Source organism: Hippopotamus amphibius, chromosome 12 (genome assembly GCF_030028045.1).
Source record: "Hippopotamus amphibius kiboko isolate mHipAmp2 chromosome 12, mHipAmp2.hap2, whole genome shotgun sequence".
NCBI classification, from domain to species: Eukaryota; Metazoa; Chordata; class Mammalia; order Artiodactyla; family Hippopotamidae; genus Hippopotamus; species Hippopotamus amphibius.
In genome coordinates this window covers 39,082,131-39,107,751 of record NC_080197.1, presented here as the reverse complement: position 1 = coordinate 39,107,751, position 25,621 = coordinate 39,082,131, and the positions used below count along the sequence as shown (strand labels likewise).

The 25,621-nt window shown below is 42.9% G+C and overlaps 1 protein-coding gene across 10 annotated transcripts in view; it reads right to left on the bottom strand.

Annotated features, from left to right (window-relative positions):
• The window catches only part of KIF16B (kinesin family member 16B), a 291,849-nt gene that overhangs the window by 210,186 nt on the left and 56,042 nt on the right, over positions 1–25,621 (bottom strand). For all 10 annotated transcript variants that reach the window (XR_009048392.1, XM_057701881.1, XM_057701879.1 and 7 more), the window contains 2 exons: positions 21,043–21,108; positions 17,582–17,641 (listed from right to left, as the gene is read on the bottom strand). Coding sequence is in view for 9 of the 10 variants with exons in the window: in XM_057701881.1 (XP_057557864.1) it covers positions 17,582–17,641; positions 21,043–21,108 (126 nt within the window). In the remaining variant the exon portion in view is untranslated. The remainder of the gene's footprint in view (positions 1–17,581; positions 17,642–21,042; positions 21,109–25,621) is intronic.

Genomic DNA, 25,621 nt, shown 5'->3' with positions numbered 1-25,621 from the left:
TGAGAGGTTAAGTAAGTTGCCCAAGGTCACACAGCCAGCAACTGGCAGGGCTGACACTGGATTCCACTCAGGTGTTCCACAGTTCAAGTCTTTAACTGTTATTCTCCTCTGTCTCTCAGTCACTAAGGATGGCCTTAGCACCTTCTTCCTGTTTCTACAAAAACGAGGAGTGGGCTGGGAGAAAATTCACTCTGATTATCTACCAAGGTTCTTGGCTCCGCAAACCAGCAGAAACTAAAGGAAGAGAAAGCTGTGTCCACTATACCAAGAGTCAGGGTTACTTTGCTGGAGTAAACATGACCAAATGTACGACTGGTGACAGAGAGAGACGCAAGGAGTTATATGTTTTAACTCTCTCAAGAACTCATAGAGCTGACAATGAGGAAAACTCGAAGTAAAAGAAGAGACAGCATTTCAAGAAAAGTCTTTTAAGGGGCAAATATAAGCAAACAAATAAATACAAATAAGTGGCAAATGAAGGTTTCTACTGCAAGCTAATCAAAATGACCACCCAGATTAAGAAAAATCTTTCAGGGCTTCCTAGGTGGCGCAGTGGTTAAGAATCTGCCTGCCAATGCAGGGGACACGGGTTTGATCCCTGCTCCAGGAAGATCCCACATGCCACGGAGCAACTAAGCCCGTGCACCACAACTATTGAGCCTGCACTTTAGAGCCCGTGAGCCACAACTATTGAGCCCATGTGCTGCAACTACTGAAGCCCACGCGCCTAGAGCCTGTGCTCCGTAACAAGAGAAGCCACGACAATGAGGAGCCCGCACACCACAACGAAGAGTAGCCCCCACTCACTGCAACTAAAGAAAGCCCGCACACAGCAAAAAAGACGCAACACAGCCAATAAAATAAATAAATAAATAAATAAATAAATAGGTTAAAAAATAAATAAATAAAAAGAATAAAATTTATTAAAAAAGAAAAATCTTTTACCCATAAGATATTATCCAGGTATTTGAGGCAACTTTGGAAAAACTGCTTTAAAAATTGAGATAAGAACCTCCAAAAACATGAAGGGACATATTTACATCAATTATGTACATCAGCATCAATTCTCAAGGTGGCTGCAAGAAGACGTTTCATCTACTAAATTCTTCACCATTTACCTCTCACAGATTCAGCATCCAGGAATCAGTACCCAGGCCCCAGTCCACTTAGCAATACCTGCCATTTCCTTTCAGACAAATTCACTACCAAGGACCCTGGAATTAACAACGGGAGGAGAGCTGGTTCTGCCTATCTCCAGCGACATCTAGTGCTGAGAAACTGAAGTGCACCCTGGAGTGCAATATTCCTTCCAATTATTATCACATTAACCACATATTATAAAATCGGAATATGTATAAAACATATAGCTTTTTCCACAATTGGAATTGCCAGTTGTCAATTGTCTTCTGACCCCAAATTGCAAATATCTCGTAAGATTAACCCATTGAGAAGATACAATTGTTTGAGGGGAAGAAATCTCTCTGTTCTCCAATTTTTTTTTGTTTTAAATGCAAACATAGCTTTATTTACCAAAAGTAGATTGGGATGTTAGGAGATTCTGCAGACATTAACAGACTTTTAAATTTAACCAAAAAGAACTCTAGCTTAATATAACAATAAATACAAACCATTTATTCAAAACCAACTTCAAAAACCTCTGAAGGAGAATAATTTAAATGCAGATGAAGCCCATTATTGGATGGCTTGCTGATTTAAATATGCCATGGGCTAAATCTTGTCTCCAGATTTTACATATTAAAATTATATTCTAAAAGATGCAGGCCAGCCATATTCTCTTTATCAAAGTAAAAGCATCATTCTGGAATTAAGAATCTAGGCATTTTAAAAGATAAGTAAGACATAATTAAAGAGGACTGGATTAGGAGGAAAAAACAGGATCTAGCCTTGGTTCTACCTCTAGAACTCTAAGACCAACTCATTTAACTTCTCTTGGCTTCAATTTCCTCATTAAAAAAAAAAAAAAGTTTTTCTTTTGTGGAATAGGGCAAGAGTTTCACCTAAATTCCTTCTTGGGCCCCTTGTTTTAACATTCTATGTTCTACAAACAAGATGATCTTTAAGATCTCTTTGAGCGTTTTAAAATTAGTTAAACCACACACAATGACACAGCACTTTGAGGAATTCAGTACTAAGACTCAACAAAGGAGATCTGAATTGAAATAATCAGTGTGGAGTATACAAAGATCTCTTCAGGATGTTTACATGATGACCCCTGAGCCACATTCACTATAACCTTGTACTTGCTAAACCATGAGGATTGCCTTTAATTAAGATTTTCAGGGACTTCCCTGGTGGCACAGTGGTTAAGAATCCGCCTGCCAATGCAGGGGACACGGGTTCGATCCCTGGGCCGGGAAGATCCCACATGCCGCGGAGCAACTAAGCCCGCACCCAGAGCCCATGCTCTGCAACAAGAGAAGCCCCCGCAATGAGAAGCCCGTGCACCGCAAGAAGAGTAGCCTCAGCTCTCCGCAACTAGAGAAAGCCCGCGCACAGCAACGAAGACCCAACGCAGCCAATAAATAAATAAACAATAAAAAACAAAAATAATGGTAAGGTTTTTTTATACCATCAGGAAATTCAAAGCAGAACCACCATGTGAAACCACTGCATGCCCAACAAAAATGGCCAAAAAAAGAAAAAGACAGAAAACAGCAAATGCTGAGGGGGAGGTGGAACCCTCACACATGGCAGGTGGGAGTGGAGATGGTACAAGCACTTTGGAAAAGTATTTTCAGTGCCTACTAAAGAGGAGCGGACACTTGCTCTATGACCCAGCAATTATTCTCCCAGGCATACACCCAACAGAAATATGGACATCCGTTCACAGCATATACAAGAAGGTTCATAGCAGCACTATTTCCAACAGCCCAAACCAGGAAACAACCCAAATTCGAAGAGTAGAGTGAATACACTGTGACACAGCTGCATTACATAACACTACGCAACAGTGAAAATAAACACAGCTTTGCAAAACACATAAATGGATCTCACAAACAGAACACAGAACAAATGAAGCCAGTCACCAAAAAAATACATTCTGTATGATTCCATACGTATAAAGTTTAAGAACAGGATAAACCAAGCTACGCTTTTAGCATCAAGCCAGACATCTTCCTTGGAGGGAGCAGTGACTAGAAGGGGGCACAGCAGGGACACCCGGGGGCTGATAACATTCTGTTTCCTCCCCCAGACACGGGGCACATGGGTGCATTCAGTCTGTGAAAAGTCCATCAAGCAGGACACGAGTTGTGTATGACTTGTGTAACGTGCCATACATATGTGACATGTAAACGCTCGGACTGAGAACAGCTTGCAGGGCACATTCACAAAGGAAGAGCGGTCCAAAACAAAAGAAGTCCCACGATAAGGGACCAAAAGGAAGCCATCAGGGACCCACGCCCAAGACAGAGGACACACACGGATAATTCCATGCAGTCTCCTGAGAAGGAACCCACATCCTCCTCAAATAGAAGGAAATCTGAGAGCTCACCTCACCAGCCCACCTGGTCATGACTGAAAAAACTTGAGACACGGAGAGAGAATAATTTGGTCAAAGGCACAAAACAAGTTAGGGACAAATCCAAGTGTAAAAGCCAGGTCACCGCAGTTAAGACAACTTAACTAATTATAAAATAATCAAGATCTTTCAAAAGTATGAATTATACAACCACCCAGAATCGGTAAGAACTCAAGAAAGGACACAGCTTTTGTCCGTTTCAGTCAAATGAGATAAGCAGTGAAAGGTGACGGGTGCACAGGACATCCACAGACAGGAGAAGAGGGACCTCAGAAAGAGGGATGGAGAAGGCAATCTGGAGAAACTGGGAAGGCGGCACACTGCAGCTAAAATACAGCAAAACCACCACTACACCTCTGCATTTCCTTTCCTCGTGGGCAGCGCTCAAAAGATAACACTTTGCATGTCTGGACCACTTTTCCTTGCCAAAGAGCACATTTCAGATCTCTGTTTTATAAACAATCATCATTGTAGTAAAGGGCACCACAACAACTGTATAAAAGCAAGTCTCAGATGAAGTGAAATATCACCTACAAAGGTAGACAAGAACACACAGCTGCTTGGATACAGTTCAAAAAAAAAAATCTGAAATATGCTCAGAGAAATCATTAATATAAGAACAAATGCTAGTAACACATCAGGAAAAAAGAAAAAAGATACCCAGGGAAATATCCATGACTCTTTGCTTAAGAAAAAGACTAGAAACAAGCCAAGGCAAGAGAAACAACTCCGCCCAACCTTGGTGGAAATGAAAAACATCAGAGTCATGATTAAAGAAAGAGCATTACAAAATGCAAAAGGAAACCTGAGCCGTTATTTCAGAGAAAGCAAATCGTGTCTTGACATTTACAGAGATAACAGAACAGATGGGGTAAACAGTGGCCACCATCTATGCTGGTTTTTAAAACCCCAACGAACATCCAAATTCACAGAAAATAAAGGGTCACTTTTTCAGACAACTTTTTTTTCATCAATCTTTAAAACATGAAAAAGCAAAAAAGACAAGGGTCATGGAAAGACAAAAGAGGGAAAAAAGCCAATTTGTTAGAACATGAAAAATAAAAGTGAGGTCAGTTTGCAAAAATTAAGAACTAGACAGCATAGAGGGGTCACGCGCTGACTTTGAGACAGGATTTAAATTCTGACCTCACCTATTCCTTCCTTAACCAAGTGCCCTCTGGGCCTCAGTTTTCTTGTCTGTAAAGTGAAAAAAAAATATACATTCCCCCCGCATAAGGTTGCTGAGCAGAACAAATTAACATGTATGATATTTACACCTGTGCACATGTGTGTGGCTGTCGCACACCTGAGATTGGGCTAACGACTCACTGGTTTACAAACTAAACTGCACTCAGTTAAGTGACTGGAAAACTTTTAAATATGTTTGGAATGTAGTTTGCAATGAGAATCTACTTTTCAACTGTAAATTTTATAAAATCAAAATACAGATCAAGTGTATCCAATGCAAATTTAGCACTGAATTGAGAGCCAATGTAAAGGTAAAATTCATGCCATGTCTAAAACTTATTCAAAAAAATATGTTCCTAATAATTTTTATATTGATTATATGTCACAATGGTAAATTTTTTATATAATGAGTAATGTAAAATGTATTGTTAAAATTAATTTCAGCTGTTTTTTTTAAAATGTGGCTATTAGAAAATTTAAATTTCCACATATGGCTTGCATGACTTTTCTATTAAACAGTGCTGGCTTAGAACAGTGCCTGGCACACAGTAAGAGTACAGTAAATATTATCCACTATCACCCCTGTTAATATTACATTATCAATTATTAAATGCAAGGCAGTTTGAGGGGGTCCCAAAACAATTTAGACATGTCTCTACCTTCTGGACCTCAGAGTCTAGCAAAGGAAAACCAGATATACCATAATAGCTTTACAGAAAACAAATCATTAAATATCTAGCTGTGAGAATAGAGGACTTGCAGGAAAAAGAAATCCACAAAGAAATGTATTCAAATTCATTGAAGACCTTCAAAATTGTCATTCTGAAAATCTACAGAAATCAGAATTTGTGTTACCCACTCAATTAGACTAGATTCAGGTGAAAAGAAAACGAATAAACATTACATGAGGAAACCACACAGACAAAAGGCAAACATCTGCTGTTTGTGGACGAAGGGGGGGTGGGGTGCTGCTGGGTCCAGACCTGATCCACTGGGGCAGGGGGTCCTCCTTGCTCTGTGGCCCCGGCTGCTCTGCAAGTCAGCTGGATGGAGATTAAGGGACACTTGGATCAGGGATACTCTGACCATAAACACCGGGCAGACATATGCAGTGTTTGTCGGAGCCAAATTCTTACCAGGATGAAAGCCAGAAAAGGGGGCCCAGTGAATGCACACACCCGGCAAAACAGGTTCCAGTATGTTCCTAGAAGCACTACTCATAATAACCAAAGACTGGCAATAAGAACCCAGATGGAGCCAACCAGCTGGAAAATGGATAAAAAGAATGTGGTACAGTCACATAATACTGTAGAAACTACTGCTAAACACAGCAAGGATGAATCTTAAAGACAGCAGGCTGCCCGAAAAAAGCCAGAAACAAACATAGAATATACTGCAGGACACTTAGGAACAGGCAAAACTCACCTACATAAAGTTGTCAGAACATCTCTGGGAGCGCTTCCCTGGTGATGGAATCTGCCTGCCAATGCAGCGGACAAGGGTTCGATCCCTGGACCGGGAAGATCCTGCATGCCTTGGAGCAGCTAAGCCCGTGCACCACAACTACTGAGCCTGCGCTCTAGAACCCGAGTGCCACAACTACTGAATCCCATGCACACCTAGAGCCTGTGCTCCATAACAAAAGAAGTGACTGCAATAAGCAACCCGTGCACCACAACGAAGAGTAGTTCCTGCTCGCCACAACTAGAGAAAGCCTGTGCACAGCAACAAAGACCCAATGCAGCCAAAAGTTAAAAAAATAATAAATCTTAAAAAAAAAAAAAAATCTCTGGGAGAGGAGGACAGGAAGTAACTGGGCAGGGACGAGAGGGAACCTCTGGGGAGTAGGAAACATTCTGTATCTCCACCTGGATGTGGGTACAGGGGTGCACACACACATAATAACTCATGAGCTGGACACTTCAGACGTGTGTTTTTACAAGCTCACTGAGTTGCACACTTCAAATGTGCACACTCTGTGTATGTTGAACCTCAATTTAAGAAAATAAACTCAAATAGCTCTTTAAAAGGTTCTGTGGGGACTTCTCTGGCAATCCAGTGGTTAAGACTCCATGCTTCCGATGCAGGGAGCACGGGTTCAATCCCTGGTCGGGGAACTAAGATCCCACCTGCTGCACGGTACGGCTAAGTAAATAAATAAATAAAATGTGGAAGTTTTAAATGGGATAAAATTAATTTCTTTTTTAAAAAAAAGTCCTGTGAACAAATCACCCTATTTAACAAAACAATAATATATTCAGCTGAAATTTCTCCTCAAATGTCTCCAAATGCCTGCATTAGTGTGCAATTTGGGGACTACAAAACCCTGCAAGAAGTCACATGCACTATTTTTTCCTAGGGGTCCCTCACCCATGCAATAAACATGTCGAGATGTGCTTCAAGGGATCATCTTCCACATGCCTGCAGGTCCCAACTCCTGTGAGGCTCAGGGCACTGCTTAAAAACAGAGATTTGGGGGTACCATTCCCAATAAGTCTCCTTCCGTGACACTGCAGAGCCCAGAAAATGGTCTTTTAAAAAGGCCCCCAAGGGATTCTGAGTGGAAACCACTTCCATATGGATAATTAACTTGTATGACATGCAGTGTAACTGGTATTTAGGTTGCTTTGGATGAGAAACTGGACTTAGCAAGTGAAAGAGCATCACAGCAAGTTCTGTTGCTTCATTTCAGTCCTCCAATCTACTGGAAATGCCAGTGTAATTTTACTTTAATAGCAAGGACAGGAAAGGCTTAAATATAATTCATTAATATAGGGTAGATTGGATCTAGAAGAAAGTGAGCATTTTTGGTGATATCTGTGTTGTTAGATTCTTTCAAGGAGAAATCACAGCTGTTTGGAAATACCTCTTCCCATATATGACACACAGAGGACTTGCTCCGGAAGGCTGTTTTTAGCTGGTAAAGCTGGTGCTACAAAGTATTACATAACATAGTAGAAATCTATAACCATCTCCCCCCCTCCTTGTAAGTATCAGAATACCCCGGTAATAAATATTCATATGCAACCTAGGCCCATATTTATTTTTCAGTAGCTGCCCATTTGCTAATGATCCTGCTTTACACATACACACTTTTTAAAACCACCAATTTCTGCTACGAGACCTGGAGCGCTACTGCCTGAAGTTACGAGAAACAATGGTCATCCTTAAATGATGTAAAGGCAAAATCAACCCAGATGCTAAGGAACAGTAATCTCCTAATACCTGCCACTGTGCTGCAAATGGAGGGCAGTGCCAACTCGCCCCTCATAGCAACTGTTGCTAGGCAGACTGGGCTGGGAAGCACCAAGCTAAAGGGGTCCACGGGAAATTAAGCCAAATTCAAAACCATATACGAAAAGCCACAGAAGAGAACAGGCGCTCATTTAGAGCTCATTTTAAGTCACACAATCAATCTGAAAAAGGGAAGAGAAATGTGTTTAAATACATGGAATTCTTTGTGGGCCATCCTTCGATTCTAACACCAGAGAAGAGCCATTTCTCCTGTACAGAATGTTCCCACCACGGTACAGATACTCAGGGGCCCTTTCAAATAATCTTCCAGCTGCCTACAAGACTTCTGAGTCATAAAGGAAATGTCTGAAACTATTTTCGCTCAAGAAATAAAAGAATACTTCAACTAAGTTGTATTTTCTGTTTGCCTTGAATATACTTCATACGACAGTAAGTGACCGCATTCTTTGTCTCCAGTGGGAAATGAGGATGGTGTCACCAAGATTCACCTGTCCCCCCCTCACCCCACAGTGCACAGCAGCTGCAGTGAATGGGCCTGATCTCATCCCAGCTCAAAGATGGGCCCTGGTTCATCTCAACCAATCAGCGTAATCTATTCTCTTACCAAAGTAACTGGTGCAGATAACCCAAGCCTAAGCCAATCAGCACAAGGGCCCAGGGATTGGTCCACAAAAGCATCAACCAATTACTACAAAGCTCAGAACTTTGCTGGAGACTCTGAAACCCAAACTCTCTGAATTTAGATGATTTGGTGGGTAAATATAAAGCTATAATTGCTGCTCTCAGCCATTCTGAGAGCCTGAAGATGGAGTCATTACACTAAAACAAACAAAACCAAGAACAGTCCCAGAGAACCAGAGCCAGTGCCCTGATCAACCCATGCCTAAATCCGCCCCTACCGCCTGACCACTACTCTTCTACCTTTTAAGCCAGTTTGGAATTGGGTTATCTGTTATTCAAAATTAACAAACATAAACTACTACATGATAAAATGTCTTATAAGCAATGCCCCATTGTAACTGCATAAAACTATACTTTTAAAAGTTTGCATATACATAATTTCTGGGGTTTCTGACCAATTGAGAAGACATATATTACCGTCAAGCCAGTTTTACATATAAGAAGGTGGATTCAGAGAAAATAAAACAAGTAAGAAAAAATGATCAATTGTATGTGAAATCTAAAAAAACAAAAAAAAACCAAAGAAAAACCCTGAGCTCACAGATTGGTGGTTGCCCCAGGTAGCGGGGTCGGGGCGGGGGGCGGGGGGGGGGGGGGGGGGGGCGATGGTATCTGAAGTGAAATGGGTGACTGTGGTCAAAAGGTACAGACTCCTAGTTATAAAATAAATAAGTCTTGGGGATGTAGACTATAGTTAATAATACTTATTGCATATTTGAAAGTTGCTAAAAGAGCAGATCTTGAAAGTTCTAAGAAAAAAACATAATTATGCTAAAGAATGCTGACTTACTATAATGATCACTTCACAAAATACACAAATACTGAACCCTTATCTCGTACACCTGAAACTGCTATAAAGTTAGATGTCACTAATACCCTGATAAGGGAAAACAGGAGAAACTGGCTGACATCTCTATAATCCTTACAGCACCGACGACGTGCGGGACCCTGTTGTCACCTTATACGACAGGTACTATTACTGTCTGCATCTCACAGGGAGGTTCTGAGACACAGAAAGGTCAAAGGGACTGAGGTCAGGATACGCACAGACACACGTCATCAGGCCCGGCAGGCAAAGGACCACCTCCTCGCTCCCAGGCTCTCTCCACCTATACTACTCCTCTCCAAACTCACAACCCTCAAGACTGCTCCAAGGTGAGTTAAGTGTGGTCCCGGGTGACGTGAACAATAAACTGACTGGACCATGAAATGGTCGCTTTTTAAGTTTTCCTGCCAACAAAACCAAGCTCCTGCCGTTTAGCACCCCCAGCGAGTTCAGGTGCACATAAAGCATACTTCCATATGACCAGGCAATCTTTTCCTCCCTGACTGTGGCAATAAATACGCAGTAAGAGCCCGTCAGCGTACATGCCTCACTGCAAAAGATCAGAAGGAAAATCCCATATGTATTCAAAATAATGTATCACACGGTTCCAACACTTAACGGGATACATTTGACTTATTTCTGAGCCTTTTGCTCCAGAAACGTTATTCAAAAGTGAGAACCAACATATACTTGCAACACCTTTATTTATGAGCAGCTCCTTCAAGATGGAAACTGCCACGGAAAATAAGGTAGACTTGGCCGTTATTAACAGCATCAGAGCTGGTTCTGGGAACCGCCCACTTAGCCTCTGACCCTGCCATGTTCTCAGTCCACCTCCAGTGCAGTAGCGCGAACAGTCGTCTCCCCTGTTAATTATCAAATCCCAGTTTGAGAGAACAATGAACTTTGCTTATTACTTCGCCTTTCATCTTAAAAAACAGCTGCAAGAGCAGAAATTTAGAAAGGGGAGAACACACAGTCTGATGGAAATTAACAGCCAGAGTCTAACTTTAATGAGGTCGACAAGTTAACAACCACGTACTATATAAAGTGCAGTTACATCTTGTTCCTTTTGCTTCAGATCAAGAACCAGCCAATGAGACAGTATGTGTGAATGCATTACAAAAAGACAAAAGGCCTTGCACACAGGGGTACTGATAGTGACTTTTGTTCAAACAGACACGGGGTCATTCACATTAGTCTGTGCATTAAAGCAGGGAGACAAATAATTCCTCATAAAGCTAGAAACAGCATGCATGACTGTCTTTGATCAAAATTTTGAACCATCAAATGCCCAAATGTTGCTAATAAGGAAGGTGATCCATGGCTCAAAGAGATGTCTCCGCCTTAATCCAAAATCTGAGCAAAATCAATGTCCACAAATAGAATTCTATCCTAGGTTCAATTCTTGTACCAAGAAGAGGTCAAGATTAACTGATTCTAAAGGAGACACAGGCCACAAAAAATGTCACCTCTCCATCACTTCGTCTGTAGGTTCTAGAAACCGGAGTATCCAGTGCCCTGGGCAACAGGGACCCAGAGGCCCACGGACCTAGCCAGCTGAGCAGCAGCTCCAGGTATCAGTGCTGCTTCCAAATCCTTCACACTCCAGCACACATCTCCTCCATGAAATGGAAAACTGCAGACTGTAGGAAAAAATTCTTTTACAGGATGCCATAATCTTTCAGAGACAAAATTTCAGCTAATTGATTCTATCATAAAACAGAAATAAGTTGGTTTAAAGTATGGCTCTCCATGAAATTTGAGCTCAGAAAATCTGAGGCCAGTAAAGGATCCCAATTTCATTTTACTCTATTTCTTATTAATCAAAACATTCTGAAAGAGTAAAAAAAAAATTTCTTCCATCAATGCCACGGCCTGTAGTATCCTGCCTCTTCTGCTCCCTGGAGATGGAATAGTAAGAAACCAGCATGATTTAAGAGGAAATTATTTGCATGAGGTCCCATGATCACACACATTTAAACACATGCCATCCTCCAAATTCAACTCAACACTATTTATCCCAAGAAAAAAGATCCACATAATTAATGTCTGGAAAAGAACCACTTTATTTCAACTTATACTTGCACGAATTGCTCACTTTTCAAAGACAAGCCTCTCCAGTGACAGCTTCCGCACGTGAGCAGCCTGCTTCCTCCCCTGACCTCCCCACCCCCCCCCACTTCCACCCCAGGCCAAACCACAGTCAGATGCCCCTTGCAGGGCCATGAAAACAGAAAAGTGAGTCAGGCACTACAGTAATCAAAGGATATGTTTCCCGTAAGGAAGCGACCCTATTTATTAAAACCTGAGGAGAATAACCAATTCTTGGGGATTGAACAGAGCGCAGTTCGGGGCTGCACGCACCACACTGCAGCCCAGCTCTGGACAGACTGTGCACAGAGCCGCCGTCCTTCTGCTGTGCCATCTGTCAGATGCTGGAGTGCTGCCCGCTGCGGTCCACACGGGCTGTGATTTATCCCGATGCGCAGAGCTCGCAGAGCTCGCGGAGTTATCTGTAAGTCAGATAACCTATCTCTGAGCGTTTTGTTTTAATCATTTAGAAAACACTAGAACAGAGAAACCAAAATGTGTCCAAAAGCAGACAAACCAGAAAGGTACATACAGGGTGGGGTGGGGGAAGAGAAAGTAGGAGTGAGAGGACAGAGACTCGTGGGATTCCTCATGACTTCAAAAACTTCATCAGCAGTAAGACATACAGGATTTACAAAAATTCAGGCCAGAAGGGACATTAAGCAGGGGTATTAAGCAGCCCTTTATCAACCACTTCCAACACTAAGCAATCAGCACCACATCGAAGGCACAGGAAAGGGGAGCCAGCACGAAGGCCTCAGGAAGGCAAGAACCTCAGGCCTGGGGGGAGCTGGATTTATCACAACATTAAGTTCTAAGACCCAACAGTTATCGTGGTTTAAGACAAATTCAGCCAAGACGAAAAACACACTGGGGCAGCAGTCTCAGACACCGGGAAGACAGACCGAAAAGCAAAGAAGAGCACATGAACACAGGTTCTGAGCAGCTGGCAGTGCCCAGCAGGAGGTGGGGTACAGCCTCCAGTGTAAGACAGAAATACCAGGCGTTTACAACCCAGGGGCTTTACCACAGGGAACTGGTTACGGGGCTGAAGGGAGAGCTGGGAAGCCAGCAGGGATGCTGAGGCCACCCGCACACTGATGAGGGCGGGAAACCCGCATCGCCCCTGGTCGGGAGGGACAGAGGAGGAGGAGGCGTCTCTGGAAGCTAGGGCTGCATCACCAGGCAGCACCACACCAGGGATGGGCCGTGTGGATTCTGCAAGAAAACGGTGCCGGAGGTCTGGTTTCTCCCTCCGGCCCCTTACAGTGAGTCCCACTCAGGAAAGGGCAGCCCACCTGGTCAGCTCCCCAACATACAGGGCACAGCAGAAGGGGAAAAACGGAACTCAGGCCAAAGACATCCAAGACGGCCCCGCCTTTCCTTTCTCAGCTTTTCAGATCCAGCACTCAAACTGTCAGGTGCGGACACATCACCTGGACATCTTATTAAAATACAGATTCTGATTTAGGGAACCGGCAGTGAGGCCTGAGAACGTGCAGTTCCAACCAGCTCACAGATGATGCTGATGCTTCTGGTCCAGGAACCACACACCGAGCAGCAAAGATCTAACTGACCCAAATGAAGGACTGGACTATAATCAAAAGGAATGTAGCCACATTCCTTCCCAGAACGAAAAATATACGGTCATATATGAGCTTTTCAAAGAGCAATGAGAAATACAGCATGGAATGTACAGGCAGGAGCAGCACCAGGGCAAGACTGCTGCCTGCACAACACTCCCTGTTACTTTTCCTACCAGGTCGTCAGGTTTGTGCAGTTCAAGGTTGTTAGGGGCCGAAACATGTCCCCCTAAAGTTCATACGTTGAAGCCCGAAGCCCCAGTATCTCAGGATGAGACTATATTTGGAGGTACAGCCTTTAAAGAGGCAATTATGTTAAAAAAGAAGCCATTAGGCTGAGCTCTAATCCAATCTGACCAATGTCCTTATAAGTAGAGGATATTAAGACGCAGAGGGCGACCAGGGCTGCAGGCATACAGAGAAAAGGCCAAGTGAGGACCCAGAGAGCAGGCAGCATCCACACGTCAAGGAGAGAGGGAAGCTTCAGGACAAATCAACCCCACCGACACCTCCATCTTGGACTTCCAGCCTCCAGGACTGTGAGCAAATAAATGTCTGTTGTTTAAGCTGCCCAGTCTGTGATGTTTTGTTATGGAAGCCCTAACAAATTAATATAAAGGTTTTGTTTTTTCTTTCCCGTCACTACTTTAATCCAGTAGGTTTTCACTGCATGCCTGCTCTGTGAGAAGCAGAGTTCCGGTTCTAGGCACTGGTTCACAGAATGGTCCAGAGACAGTCCCTGCCCAGATCGTGCTCCTGTTTAGAGAGAGAAACCAAGGCCACCAAACTCTGACTGTGCGAGTGCTGTGACAGAGGCAGAACCAAAGGCCTTTACAAAAGCCAGAAGAAAATCATTCCATCTGAAAAGTGGGAGAGAAGAGTGATCAGAGAGAGCTTCATGGTGGATTCTGATGGGCATAGAAAAAGGAGCATCTCAAGTGATGGAGCAACAGGCAAAGGCCAGGAGACCCCCAGAAACCAAACGCCCAGTGTGCACAGGAACCAGCAAGACATGTGGCCATGTGAGGTGAGGGCCCAGGAGCGCAGGGCGGACGCAACTGTGATGGGACACGTGGAGCTGAGAAGGAGCTCAGTGACCCTGGGGCCAGGCAAGGGAGTCTGGGCTTCAATTTCTAGAAAGTGAAGATTAATGAAAATGAGGAAGGTAGATTAAGGGGCAAGAGAGTGGATACACAGCACAGACTGTAGAGGATAATAAGGCCCACATTACCTACCTGCCTAAGAAAGGTCTCCTCAAGATCAACACACTTTCCACTGTCATCACCTACCTGCATCGCAACCCCGAGCACTTTATCACCTCTTACCTTGTGACCTGGGTATAAGGAAGAGGTTGCCATCCACCCACCTTCCAAGCTGGGGACAAGGGTATGTGAAACTGTGGCTAAGTGTCATGACCCACCAGTGACTCAGAAAGAGACCTGAAGCCTGAGATGGAGCTGGCAGATCAAAGCCCCAGGCTCATGTGTTATCTATCACCTGACTACAAAGAGCCAGCACCTCTTGTCAGAGCCCCTTTCCCCCCCTCTTCACCCCACTCAACACACGTAGGACCTCACTCATCCCCAGCAAGGAAAGCCACAGACCAGGTCACAAAGAAGAGGACAAAGTCACCCCGGGGCTTTTGAGCATCTAAGAGCTCGGGCAAGAAAAAGCAACGAGGCAGCTCTCCCTGTGCCAACAGGCGCCAGAGTGTCCCTGTCACTCCCTTCAGTGCCCTGGGTGGTCTCACTCTCAGTCTTCTCCCCAAAGGTCTCTCCTTGGATGTTCAGGATTCAGGGCTTGGAAGGGATGATGTTGACAAGCTGGCCAAGTAAACAACCGGGCCCTGCTGATGAAGGTAACCCTGGGCATTCTCTGCGTCACTGGGCCCGTCTCTACAAAACAGGCAAGTGCAGTGGAAGGGCAAGCTCCCAGAACTCAAGGGTTCGTATGTTAACAGGGGCACGTGTGGATTAAACCACAATTCTCAAAGCGGGATTATACATCTACACCCTTGTCATGGCCCTTTTGGGGGTGAAATACGTTTCTTCCCCCTTGACTTTCTGTTCAGCCAAGTGACCTGCTTCGGTCATGATACAAGCAGAAGCTTGAAATGTGTTCGCAAGACCACACCTGCATGCTCCCATCTCGGCCACGACCGTAAGTCAGGCCTCGGACGACCAGCCAGTCCAAGAGAATGAGAGACAGACCTGGAAACCGCCCCCGGCCTGGATCCAAGCCCAGCAGGACCAGCCCAGCCAACCCCCAGCCTATGTGCATGCAAGTGGGGGAAAACACATGCTGTTTTAAGCTGCTGGGTTGGAGCGGGCTCTAGGCAGCGTTACTGGAACAAGAGCTGATGAAGGAAAAGTCAGGCAGCAAAAACACGGCAAAGAATCACACAAACCACACAGACACAAACTCATCGAAAAACAATCTCTTTCCCCCATAGATTTCCAAAGAATGTTTTCAAAAACATTGGAGTAGCCCTATTCTTCACCTCAGGCCTCAGGCACTGTCTTCCAATAAGAGATGGAGTGAGCAGACAACAACTACAGATTTAAAACACAGATACTAGCAGAGAAATCTAAAAAGGGCCCACCAGGTCAAAAGAAGGGAAAAATCTGAAATATCATTAGCCTTTCATGTAACCTTTAACACTTAGCACATAACACCTTGCTATTCTCATCTCAAAAGTTATAAAAAATAAAAATAAGATTTATGAAAAACAGAACTGGAATTAAAGGAGGATTTAGCTTCAGGGCCCAGAATAATCTCATCAGGAAAAGTTCAGGGGTTCCCCATGGTGACTCAGTGTGTATAGCTCTGCAGGACTGTTGTAAAACCCCCACTCTACAACAAGGAGAGACCCAGCAGGAGAGATGGGCTGAAATCTTTGCATTCCCTGCTGCACTGCCTCCTGTGCTAAAAGGCCCTACGTATACTAATGGCTTTTCAAATAGCTAACTACTCGATTTCTCTTTTCCATACGTGCAGCAGATTTTAGTTCTCTCTCTAGCAAATTTGCTGAGGACAAAGTATACACCGTGCCATGAACGGTCCGGCGACTGGGCTCTGTAAGTCTGGGGCTGCGGCACGACTTCTCCAAGTCGATAGAAAGGAAGCGATGAAAACAGTTACATCTTTGCTGATGCTTATTCTCCACCTGACTGTCCAGAAATGCACCTGAAGTCTTTGTTCAGTTTCCTGCATGAAAACCTCTCAATGATAATGCTGAGAAAGTACCTCAAAGTAACACAACATCATTATCATCAAGAGGAAAGAAAAGAAAGTCTGGACGCGGAAGCCTCCCTCACTGCAGGGCTTCCTGTGAGTGGAGAGAATGTCTCTGGGACCATCGTGACCCACGGCCGCCAGGGACTGCAGCTCAGCTCCGCTCGTGAGAAACAAGCTTTCAGCCCCCGAGCAGCCCAGGCTGCCTCAATGGCACAAGCAAACTTTACATAATATGATGCTGACCCCACTCTCAGAGGCCACGCCAGGCCTTCGAAAGATTCCCCTGTGAAACGGCCACCAGGCGCCCCATCTTCACGTGAAGGGCGTCAAGTCAGGGTTCTGCCGAGACACGTAGCTAAACCTCATCTATTCAGCCTCACCAACATGCGAGGGAGACTTTAGTCCTCGGGGAAAGTTTTACCTCAACAGAGCTTTAAAAAAAAGCCCAGGATTCAGCAATCACCTCCAAATCGCCTTCTCTCATGTGTAAGGACGGACAGACGCTATCAAAGCATAAAATTCCAGCCTGAACCTCAGACCTGACGTGGCTGACTCTCCACGGATGACACGCGTTTCCTACCAACTCAGCAAAAAACGGGACCACAAAGAAACATGTATTTTGAAGCACAGAGTATGAAACACGGAGGCCATTACTGATGTCTTTTCATCATGAATCTTGCCAAAAATGCAAACCATCACTGCCCAGGCTTTGAGACATACAGAAAAAAATTCCAATAGGAAATTACTAGTTGAGAAATTTCTGAAGTCTAGCCATGCTACGCACATATACTCTACAATATTGCCATGGGAAGTATCTTTTTTACTTAACCTATTGCTTTTACATTGGGTTTAACAAAAGCTGAAAGGTGAAGCGGGTGCCCTTGAATATTAAATGGAATTTATATGTGCTGAGTCAAAAATGGGAAAACTCCACGCGTGAGAGCGAACACCTTAAGTATCAGCATCGCCTCTAAACACCAGCTTTAATGACTAACAGCTCCCTTTCCCATTTCTTCAAAATCAAACCAGAGTCCCAGCCTCCCAAAGTCACTAATCCGTTCCGCCAATCTTACCTTAAGCAAAGCACACAGTCTCCATATTTGAGGGAGAAAGAAAAAAAATTCTACCTACTTAAGCCAGCACAGTAAGATCAGGACACCTTTTTATAGTCCTTACTTTCAAAATATTTTGGGTTTCATTCCACTTATTTGTCCATTCCTTGGTCAATTCTTGAACCTAAAAGAAAAAACATACATATGCGATTACTCCATAGAAAAAATGACTGTAACTTTCTTCTAGAAAGTTTCCAAGCTCTTACAGATTATGGAAGAATGTACAATACTTTTTTAAGTAGGTGGCTATGCCTCAAAGAATCATCACCAAATACAAATCAAACAAGCTGATCTCACCCTATAACCTACATTACGGCAAGGAAGAGAACAGAAAAAGATTTGTCAAGTTGCCTAGAGTTTGATAGCAGTCTTTTTCAAGGGGTACTTAAATAAACGCTGTTTCCTTGGATATTAACCAAAATTACAAGTTCAAAGATGACAACATCCCATTACATTCGTTAATTTTTCCTGATTATACTGTAGGTCCTAAGAAATAGTGATTTACTTTACTTTCTAATTAGACGTGATGATTAAATCACCTTGGAAAGTGCAGTTTTCTTTTAGGAGATAATCTGCTCTTGTAGCTAATTAATAGGGTTTATAAATCTCATTCTATCTTTAAAAATAAAAAAGGTAGCTCTTTAATTGACTCTGAGTAAAAGCAAAAATCTTTTGATAAAAATCAGCTTCTTTCCACTTGGCGGTAACTTAGGGGAGAAAATACACCCCACTGTTGACCACAGTACAGTTGGAAATTGCTTCTCAAAGTTAATGAAAATATTCTGCTAGTTCCGTACAACTTTTTAAATGACCTTAGTGACTGATTCATTAAGAAGTAAAGTGATACCCGATTGAGAGGTAGGGAAAAAAAAATGGAAAATTCTGTAAAATGAATATACTTAGGGCTAAAAGAAAGTGACCTTTGAGGGGCAGAGAGGGGGACACATGCTCCCAAAGCCTTTTCCCTTCTGTCCTTCAGCACTCCTGCCACCTTCCCACCCAAGAGCAGACACCATCCCAGTTCAACTGGCTGGTCTTCCCACTGGTAAGTTACCGTATTCAACCAGAGCAAAGTGAAGGCGCAGTATACACTGGATTACACTCTCACTGCTAAGAGGAAGACACTTTCCTAAGTACCATAAATGGAAGGTGGGCCAGCAACCTCCACGAAAGACCATGTTTGTTACTGACAAGAAATGGAGGGACTGGAATGATGGTTTATCCAAGAGCAAAACCAAAACACTTCTCACCCACCTGAATTCATTCAATGGGCATTCATTTTACCCCTCAATTTACCTCAAACAACTACAGGAGTTCGAAGTTACCTTTTTTTTCAATAAAATATCTTAACTATTAGATATTAATGCCAAACCTATCATGTTCTTGGAATAAACAAAAGAAATAGGACTGAGCCTCTCTGGCTTTGATCTCTGCTCATTTGTACTGGTTAGGCCAGGCTATCCCAGTCTCCCTGGATGAGCCAACACACACAGGCCTTCCTTCCATCACCTGAGAGATGCCAGCCCCACAGCCTCTACTGAAAGCAAGAAAAGTCACCGGGCTTTTTGTTTTGGGAAAGCTTTCAGAGAGGGAATATTCTTATGCCTTCTCTCCCTACAGAAGGGGAAAAGACAGGGGTGATGAATTTACTAATTTGTAATAATCAGTTAACAGACACTTGTTGGCACTTTATCTGAGAAACACAAAGCATTTTACAATAAACGCTTCAGCGTTTCACCAACAGATAAGTTCTCCCTGAAGAAATGTAAGCCAATTAACCCTTTTCCAATTCAATCAAATAACTCTAGCTTTCAACAAATTGTGTAAGTATGTCTTGGGTTTCTTTTACTGCTGAATTTAAATCTTCATTTATAAAATTAAGAAAAAAATGCAAAGTCTGATACCACCTCTAACCATGTGACCAGGTGATAAGATTTATAGCCAAGCAGATGACGTACAATTTTAAAAGGTCTGCAAAAGACTAGATGAAAATTTGGAAAATGCTACGACCAAGAGGGGCAGTCACTTCTGTTCCAGCAGGTACATACAATACATTCAAATTAAAATGTTTATTGGTTTCTGTTAACTTGCTAGGTATTCCTGAAAACTGTGAGTAAGAAACAATTTAAGACTATATCCAGACATTTCAAAGCCCTCAAAATGAGAATCTAAAGTACTGAAAATACAAAATGTCAGGAGAAAAGTAGGGATTAAGAAACTGATGTTTTCACTAATGCTATTATCAGCAATTAATCAGCATAATTGTCCAGGGGAGTGTCACCAAGTTCCTAACTACACCCCAATCTATACCTTCCATACTGTGTACTCTTGAAGGAGCTTCACCAACAGAACCCAATTTTCTTTCTCAATCTGTTTGAACCCTTTGGCACAGTGAACAAAATCCACTCCAAAATTGTTATTAATGCTGTTTCTCCTTTCACAGAGGGTTATCGGCATATATATACAATGGAATATTACTCAGCTATCAAAAGGGATGAGATGGAGCTATATGTAATGAGGTGGATAGAACTACAATCTGTCATACAGAGTGAAGTAAGTCAGAAAGAGAAGGACAAATATTGTATGCTAACTCACATATACGGAATCTAAAAATGGTACTGATGAACTCAGTGACAAGAACAAGGATGCAGATACAGAGAATGGACTGGAGAACTCGAGGTATGGGAGGGGGCGGGGGGTGAAGGGGAAACTGAGACGAAGCGAGAGAGTAGCACAGACATATATATACTACCAACTGTAAAATAGTCAGTGGGAAGTTGTTGTATAACAAAGGGAGTCCAACTCGAGGATGGAAGATGCCTTAGGGGACTGGGGCAGGGAGGGTAGGGGGGGACTCGAGGGGGGGAGTCAAGGAAGGGAGGGAAAATGGGGATATGTATATAAAAACGGATGATTGAACCTGGTGTACCCCCCAAAAAAATAAAAATTAAAAAAAAATTAAAAAAAAAAAAAAGCATAGAAGTAGATCAGCAATGAAACTAGTTTTCAGAAAGCACCAGCACACAAACATGGGCTTCGGCCCAGAACACTCTCCCCCAGCCTCGAATTCCCACCTCGCTTAAGAGCAACTAAGCATCTACTCGGAGTATTCAGTGATTCCCCAAGTGCCGCACTTCCTGGTGGAAAGTAAAAGGATGACAAAAAACTCCACGGTGGTCATGCTAAAGCTATAGGGACCACCACTGTGAACACAGCCTCTGTCTCCCAAAGGCCTGGGCGGCTTCCCCGCCTCGTGGGACAGCCCACTTGTGAACCTCGGTTGCTGTGAACCAGCGTGTGCCAGGCAAATCCCATTTACTAAGACACAGAGACCATGAGGAGATACTTAGGAAGCCAACTGCTGTGCTTCTTTAAAAATGGGGTGGGGGTGGGGGGCGTGGAAAGTGTCATGAAGAGAGAAAATAGTCTGAAACAGCAAGTACTAAAAAGTACGCACTTAAAATAGTGAACTTTTTTTTTTTTTTTTTTTTTTTCAAAAAAATAACAAGTCAAGGCATCACTTACTCTAGCTTCATTCTGCTGAAGTTTTTCCTCCATACTTAAGGCTGTGGGAGAGTCCAAGAGGGCAATCTACAGTGTAAACCACAAAAGACAGCAGCAGTTAGTGAACAGCAATAATCTAGAGGACAGACCCATCCATGATACTGTAAATTATCAAAACTTGCCAAATAAACTATTAAATAGAGGTAAAAAAAGTATTGTCCCACATCCCCCCCAAGAGTGTCAATCATCACTAAATCGTTAATCCATAGGTTTCATTTCTCATAATATTCAAAACCACGGCATCATGGTAAAACTCCATTTGCAACACAAATCAGCAAAGAGAAGGAAAAAGACAAACGTGTAACATGCTGATGTTTTACCAAAATCAAACAGTCTAAATCCCTAGATCTGAACAGATTCATCTGTTTTGAATGTGCACAAAGTACACACTCAAAAAGTAAAAGGCATGAGTCTTCGTCAACCGCAGGCTTCTGACGTTCATCCACGTCGGCACATGTAAATGAAACTCCTTTACCATCACTGCGGGGTCACATCCCGTGTGCGGCACAGCTATACCACAACCTGCGTGTCCATTTCCTTATCCGTGTTGCAAAGGTACAACGACAGGCATGAGAATGATAAACACCAAATTCGGCTCAGCCCTGAGGGGTCAAGGCAGGCAGAGACGGGAGGAGCACACGTAGCCAAGCAGGGTGCACGGGCGCTCTAACTGCATTTGTAACTCGTAACCCGAGAGGCAGGGACCCGGGGCTCCCGACGATGTCATGAGAAAGAAGAGGGCAACCCACGGGCAACCTCTCTTAGCCAATCTTCTGTGTAAACATGCAGTTATTCAGGTCACATGCAAGCATGTTTGTGTTCTTTTCCTAAACATAAACAGCAAGAACACTATTCTGAATATTGCCTTTTTCACTTCATGATCCATCTTACGGAAAATTCAGCACAAATAAGGCCACTTCATTCTTTCTCACAATTCCAGTTCCACTGTACAATATTCCATGGTGTGGAGAGTCTACAATTTATGTCCATACTTTCCTCTTAATGGACGTGCAGTTTTTTTCTCACCTTCTGCTCTACCAGTGACGCTACAGTGACCATCTTGCACCAGCTGCCTATAGTACGTGTGGCTGTATCAACAGAATAGATTCCTAGAAGGGCATCTGTGAGTCATCTAGCATTTCTGCCCCTCTGCACCTTGCAGGTCACCCTGCACACAGATGGTACTCGATAAATGCTTTCCACTGAAGAAGTACTGGCGGCAAGTGTTATTATGGCTGCATTGTTTATTAGGTGGTCGACAATTTTCACACAATCAGTAACCCCTTATAACATGGCTCATAGCACAGACTCCACTGTTAGGGTTTCTCGTCTACAATCAGAGCTGAAACATTCTGACCACCATCATCCACTTGGGAGACAATCACTGACAATGTGCACACGCAAGCTACTATTTTGGGGGACATGTAAAGAAAGACCTACCTACGTCCTTTTAAAAGATATCTCTGGTAAAACTAAACCATTTCCAATTAAATTATTCCCTGCAAGGTGTCTGTTTAGAAGACAAATGCTCAGGATTAAATAATACTCAGATTAAGTTCCTGTGTTAAACCAAGAGGAAAACTAGATCAAAACTGCAGCAGCATCAACACCACCGACAGGCGGACACCTCACACCTCCCACCTGTGCCCGCACGCTGGGCGATCAAGCATTTTCTCTCTGCCCAGCTGACAGGCGGAGAGGACGTCTCCGTGAGGGATAACGTCCACGCAGTAAAACACAGAGCTTGACGGCGGTGCATACTCATGTCTTCAGACCTGCACTGACCGTGTTCCAGATTAGCGAGCACATGTCTACACGTTTAGAAGCCCTTTCAAACTCTCTTTTCTGCGCATCGTGTTCACATTCTTTACTCATTTTCCTGCCAGGTTGTGATTTTGTTTTTTTAATGGAAGCTCTTTTCACAATAAGGAAAGTAGTCTTTTGTTGCATGAGTCAGCAATCCTTTCTCCTGGTTTGTGCTGAGCAAATCTCCATGATGTCCTGTACATGTGCTACGTCCTCACTTATTTTTATCCCTGCGTGCTCATGGAAGGAGACGGAGTTCACGTTCCCCGTGGCGAGCATATGTGTGGCTCTGTCTCCTGCCGTTTCCTACAGTCTTCCTGTTGTTGTTCTTTTTCTTTTATAAAAGCTGACTTCACATTTGATTTTAATTATGAGTTGCACTCTGTCATGTTAACGTGCTTTAAGGCCCACATCATGCCGTTTCTGCACTGCTCTCCTTCCCCTTGAATAACCTGGGAGGCCTTTGCCCAGTCTCACAGACACCACATCACCTAGTTTTACTGTGACCCTCTCTGAGATGTGTCTATCTTAAAAGCTTACACATAATGACATTTCTTTTATCGGGCTATTATTTAAAGTTTATCTGCGACTCCAGCTACACAAATGAGAAATCCATCATCCTTCCATCCTCTCTTACCCATTGTCATCTTTGTTTTCTGGACTGTTCTCGCTTATTTCATTTCTATATGATTTAATTTTCTTGTTATCTTCAGACATTCAAGAGAGAAGAGTTAATAGACATTTTCTCTCTGCCAAATTCAAAGCAGAAGTCTGAAAAGATGCTTTAAATATAACAAAAGAGAATATGTGAAAAGACAAGATATCCAAACGCTTGACTTCATTAATCATCTGAGAAGTGCAAACTACAATCATTCCGTGATACCACAATGCTCCACCAGAAGGGATACAATGAAACACAGACAATACCAAGCACTGGCAAGGACACACAGCAACTAGAACCAGCATTTTCATATACCAATGGTGGAATAGAAGTTGGTAGAACAACTTTTAAAAATTATCTGGCAGTATCTACTAAAACCGAACATATGACACACCAACTCCAGTCTGAGGTATAAACCTAACACAAATGCCTCCGGACGTTCATGAACAGTCATGTAAAAGAAAGTCCAAAGCAGCACTAATAGCCCCAAAAAGCCCACTGAAAATAGAACCGATGAGTTGGGGCACACTCGTATGATGGAACGCATCACAGCCATGATCATACATGGCTCTACAACTCCGTGGACCTACACAGATGAATCGCACAAAGGGTCTCAGACATAGGCTGTTCACTATCACTCAGCACTCGGCACGCTCCACTGGCCCACGCAAGGCCCCTCAATCTGTCATCTGCTCTCACTTTCATTTTTCGCCTTCGTCCTGCCACCCTGCTGCCTGTATCCTGTCGCCTCCCCAGCCCTCATCATGGGCCAGCACCCTAATACATCTGCAACCTTTGGGTTTCCTATGCCTGTTTTTAAATTCCATAAATTTGATCTTACATAAAAGTAAGAGCAAGAGAGTATATATTACGTGATTACATTTATATAAAGAACAAAAATAGGCAAACCTAAAAACTAACCTCTGCCTTAGGAAGTCAGGATAGAGGTTACCCTTGACGGGAAGGGCAGGTAGTACCGGGAAAGGAAGAGGAGTTTCTAGGGAGCTGGTAATGTTCTGTTTCTTGATGGAACGCAGGTTAGGTGAGTGAATGCAGCTTCTGAAAATTCACTGATTACTTATAATGTGTGTAAGTAATATTATAACTCTTCAACAAAGAGTTCACATATATGTATATATACATATGTGTATGTAGTATGTAGTATGTAGTAGGAGAAGCAAATACATGTCAGAATCCTTTGCTGTATTTAAACTGTGCTTTTGAAACTCTGATACACATGGCATTTTGCATTGGCAAATACATAAACTTATTAAAAGTAGGAGCTTTTATTTGGCTGTACTTAAATAACCCAGAAATGGAACTCTGATTTGAACACCATTTTCAATGAAACATGGCAGCATCTAGAATAGGAATATTGTGGGAACAGAGCAATGTCACCAGAGAAAAATTTTTAATGGACACTTAAGAGCTCCCGCTTATTTTATTGGGCGTCACAAATTTAATTAATTTTGGATAAGCCTGTATTGTCTCACAACAATTTATAGCTTCACAGTGTGATAAATTACTTTAAATTGGACTCTCATTTTTATTGTGTTATATTAAGTTTCTCAAAGAGTTTTATCTTCACTGAATCCTAAAATAGACAACCATCTTTTCCAGTCTCACCTCCAAAACTACAGTAACAGAAATAATCCTTTAATGACTGTGGTGGTCTTTGGCCATGAAAGAAACAAGACAACAAAAGACCACAAAATAAGGCCAGTGGCACGTACAATACCTCTGAAGACATTCCTCATACAGAATCTGTTAAAGTTTTGATAAAGTGTTTCTGTCCGTATGATAAGGCTCCTTTTGAGGATTTCCTCAGTTTAATTTTAAAAGGCTGATCTTTCGCTTCCTTCATTCTCATAACTTAGTAACAAGAAATTAAAGCAAGAATTTTCCAAGTACTTCCCTTCATATGCAGTAGTTTGGGTGATCCTATCAAGCCATCCTTACATTTTTGTCTCAGATAAATGTTGTTAAAACACTGAAAAACCATCTCAATAACAAGGCATATAAATAAAAATGACTACTGTGGCTCGTGCCATAAGCGATTCGAGCCTGACAGCA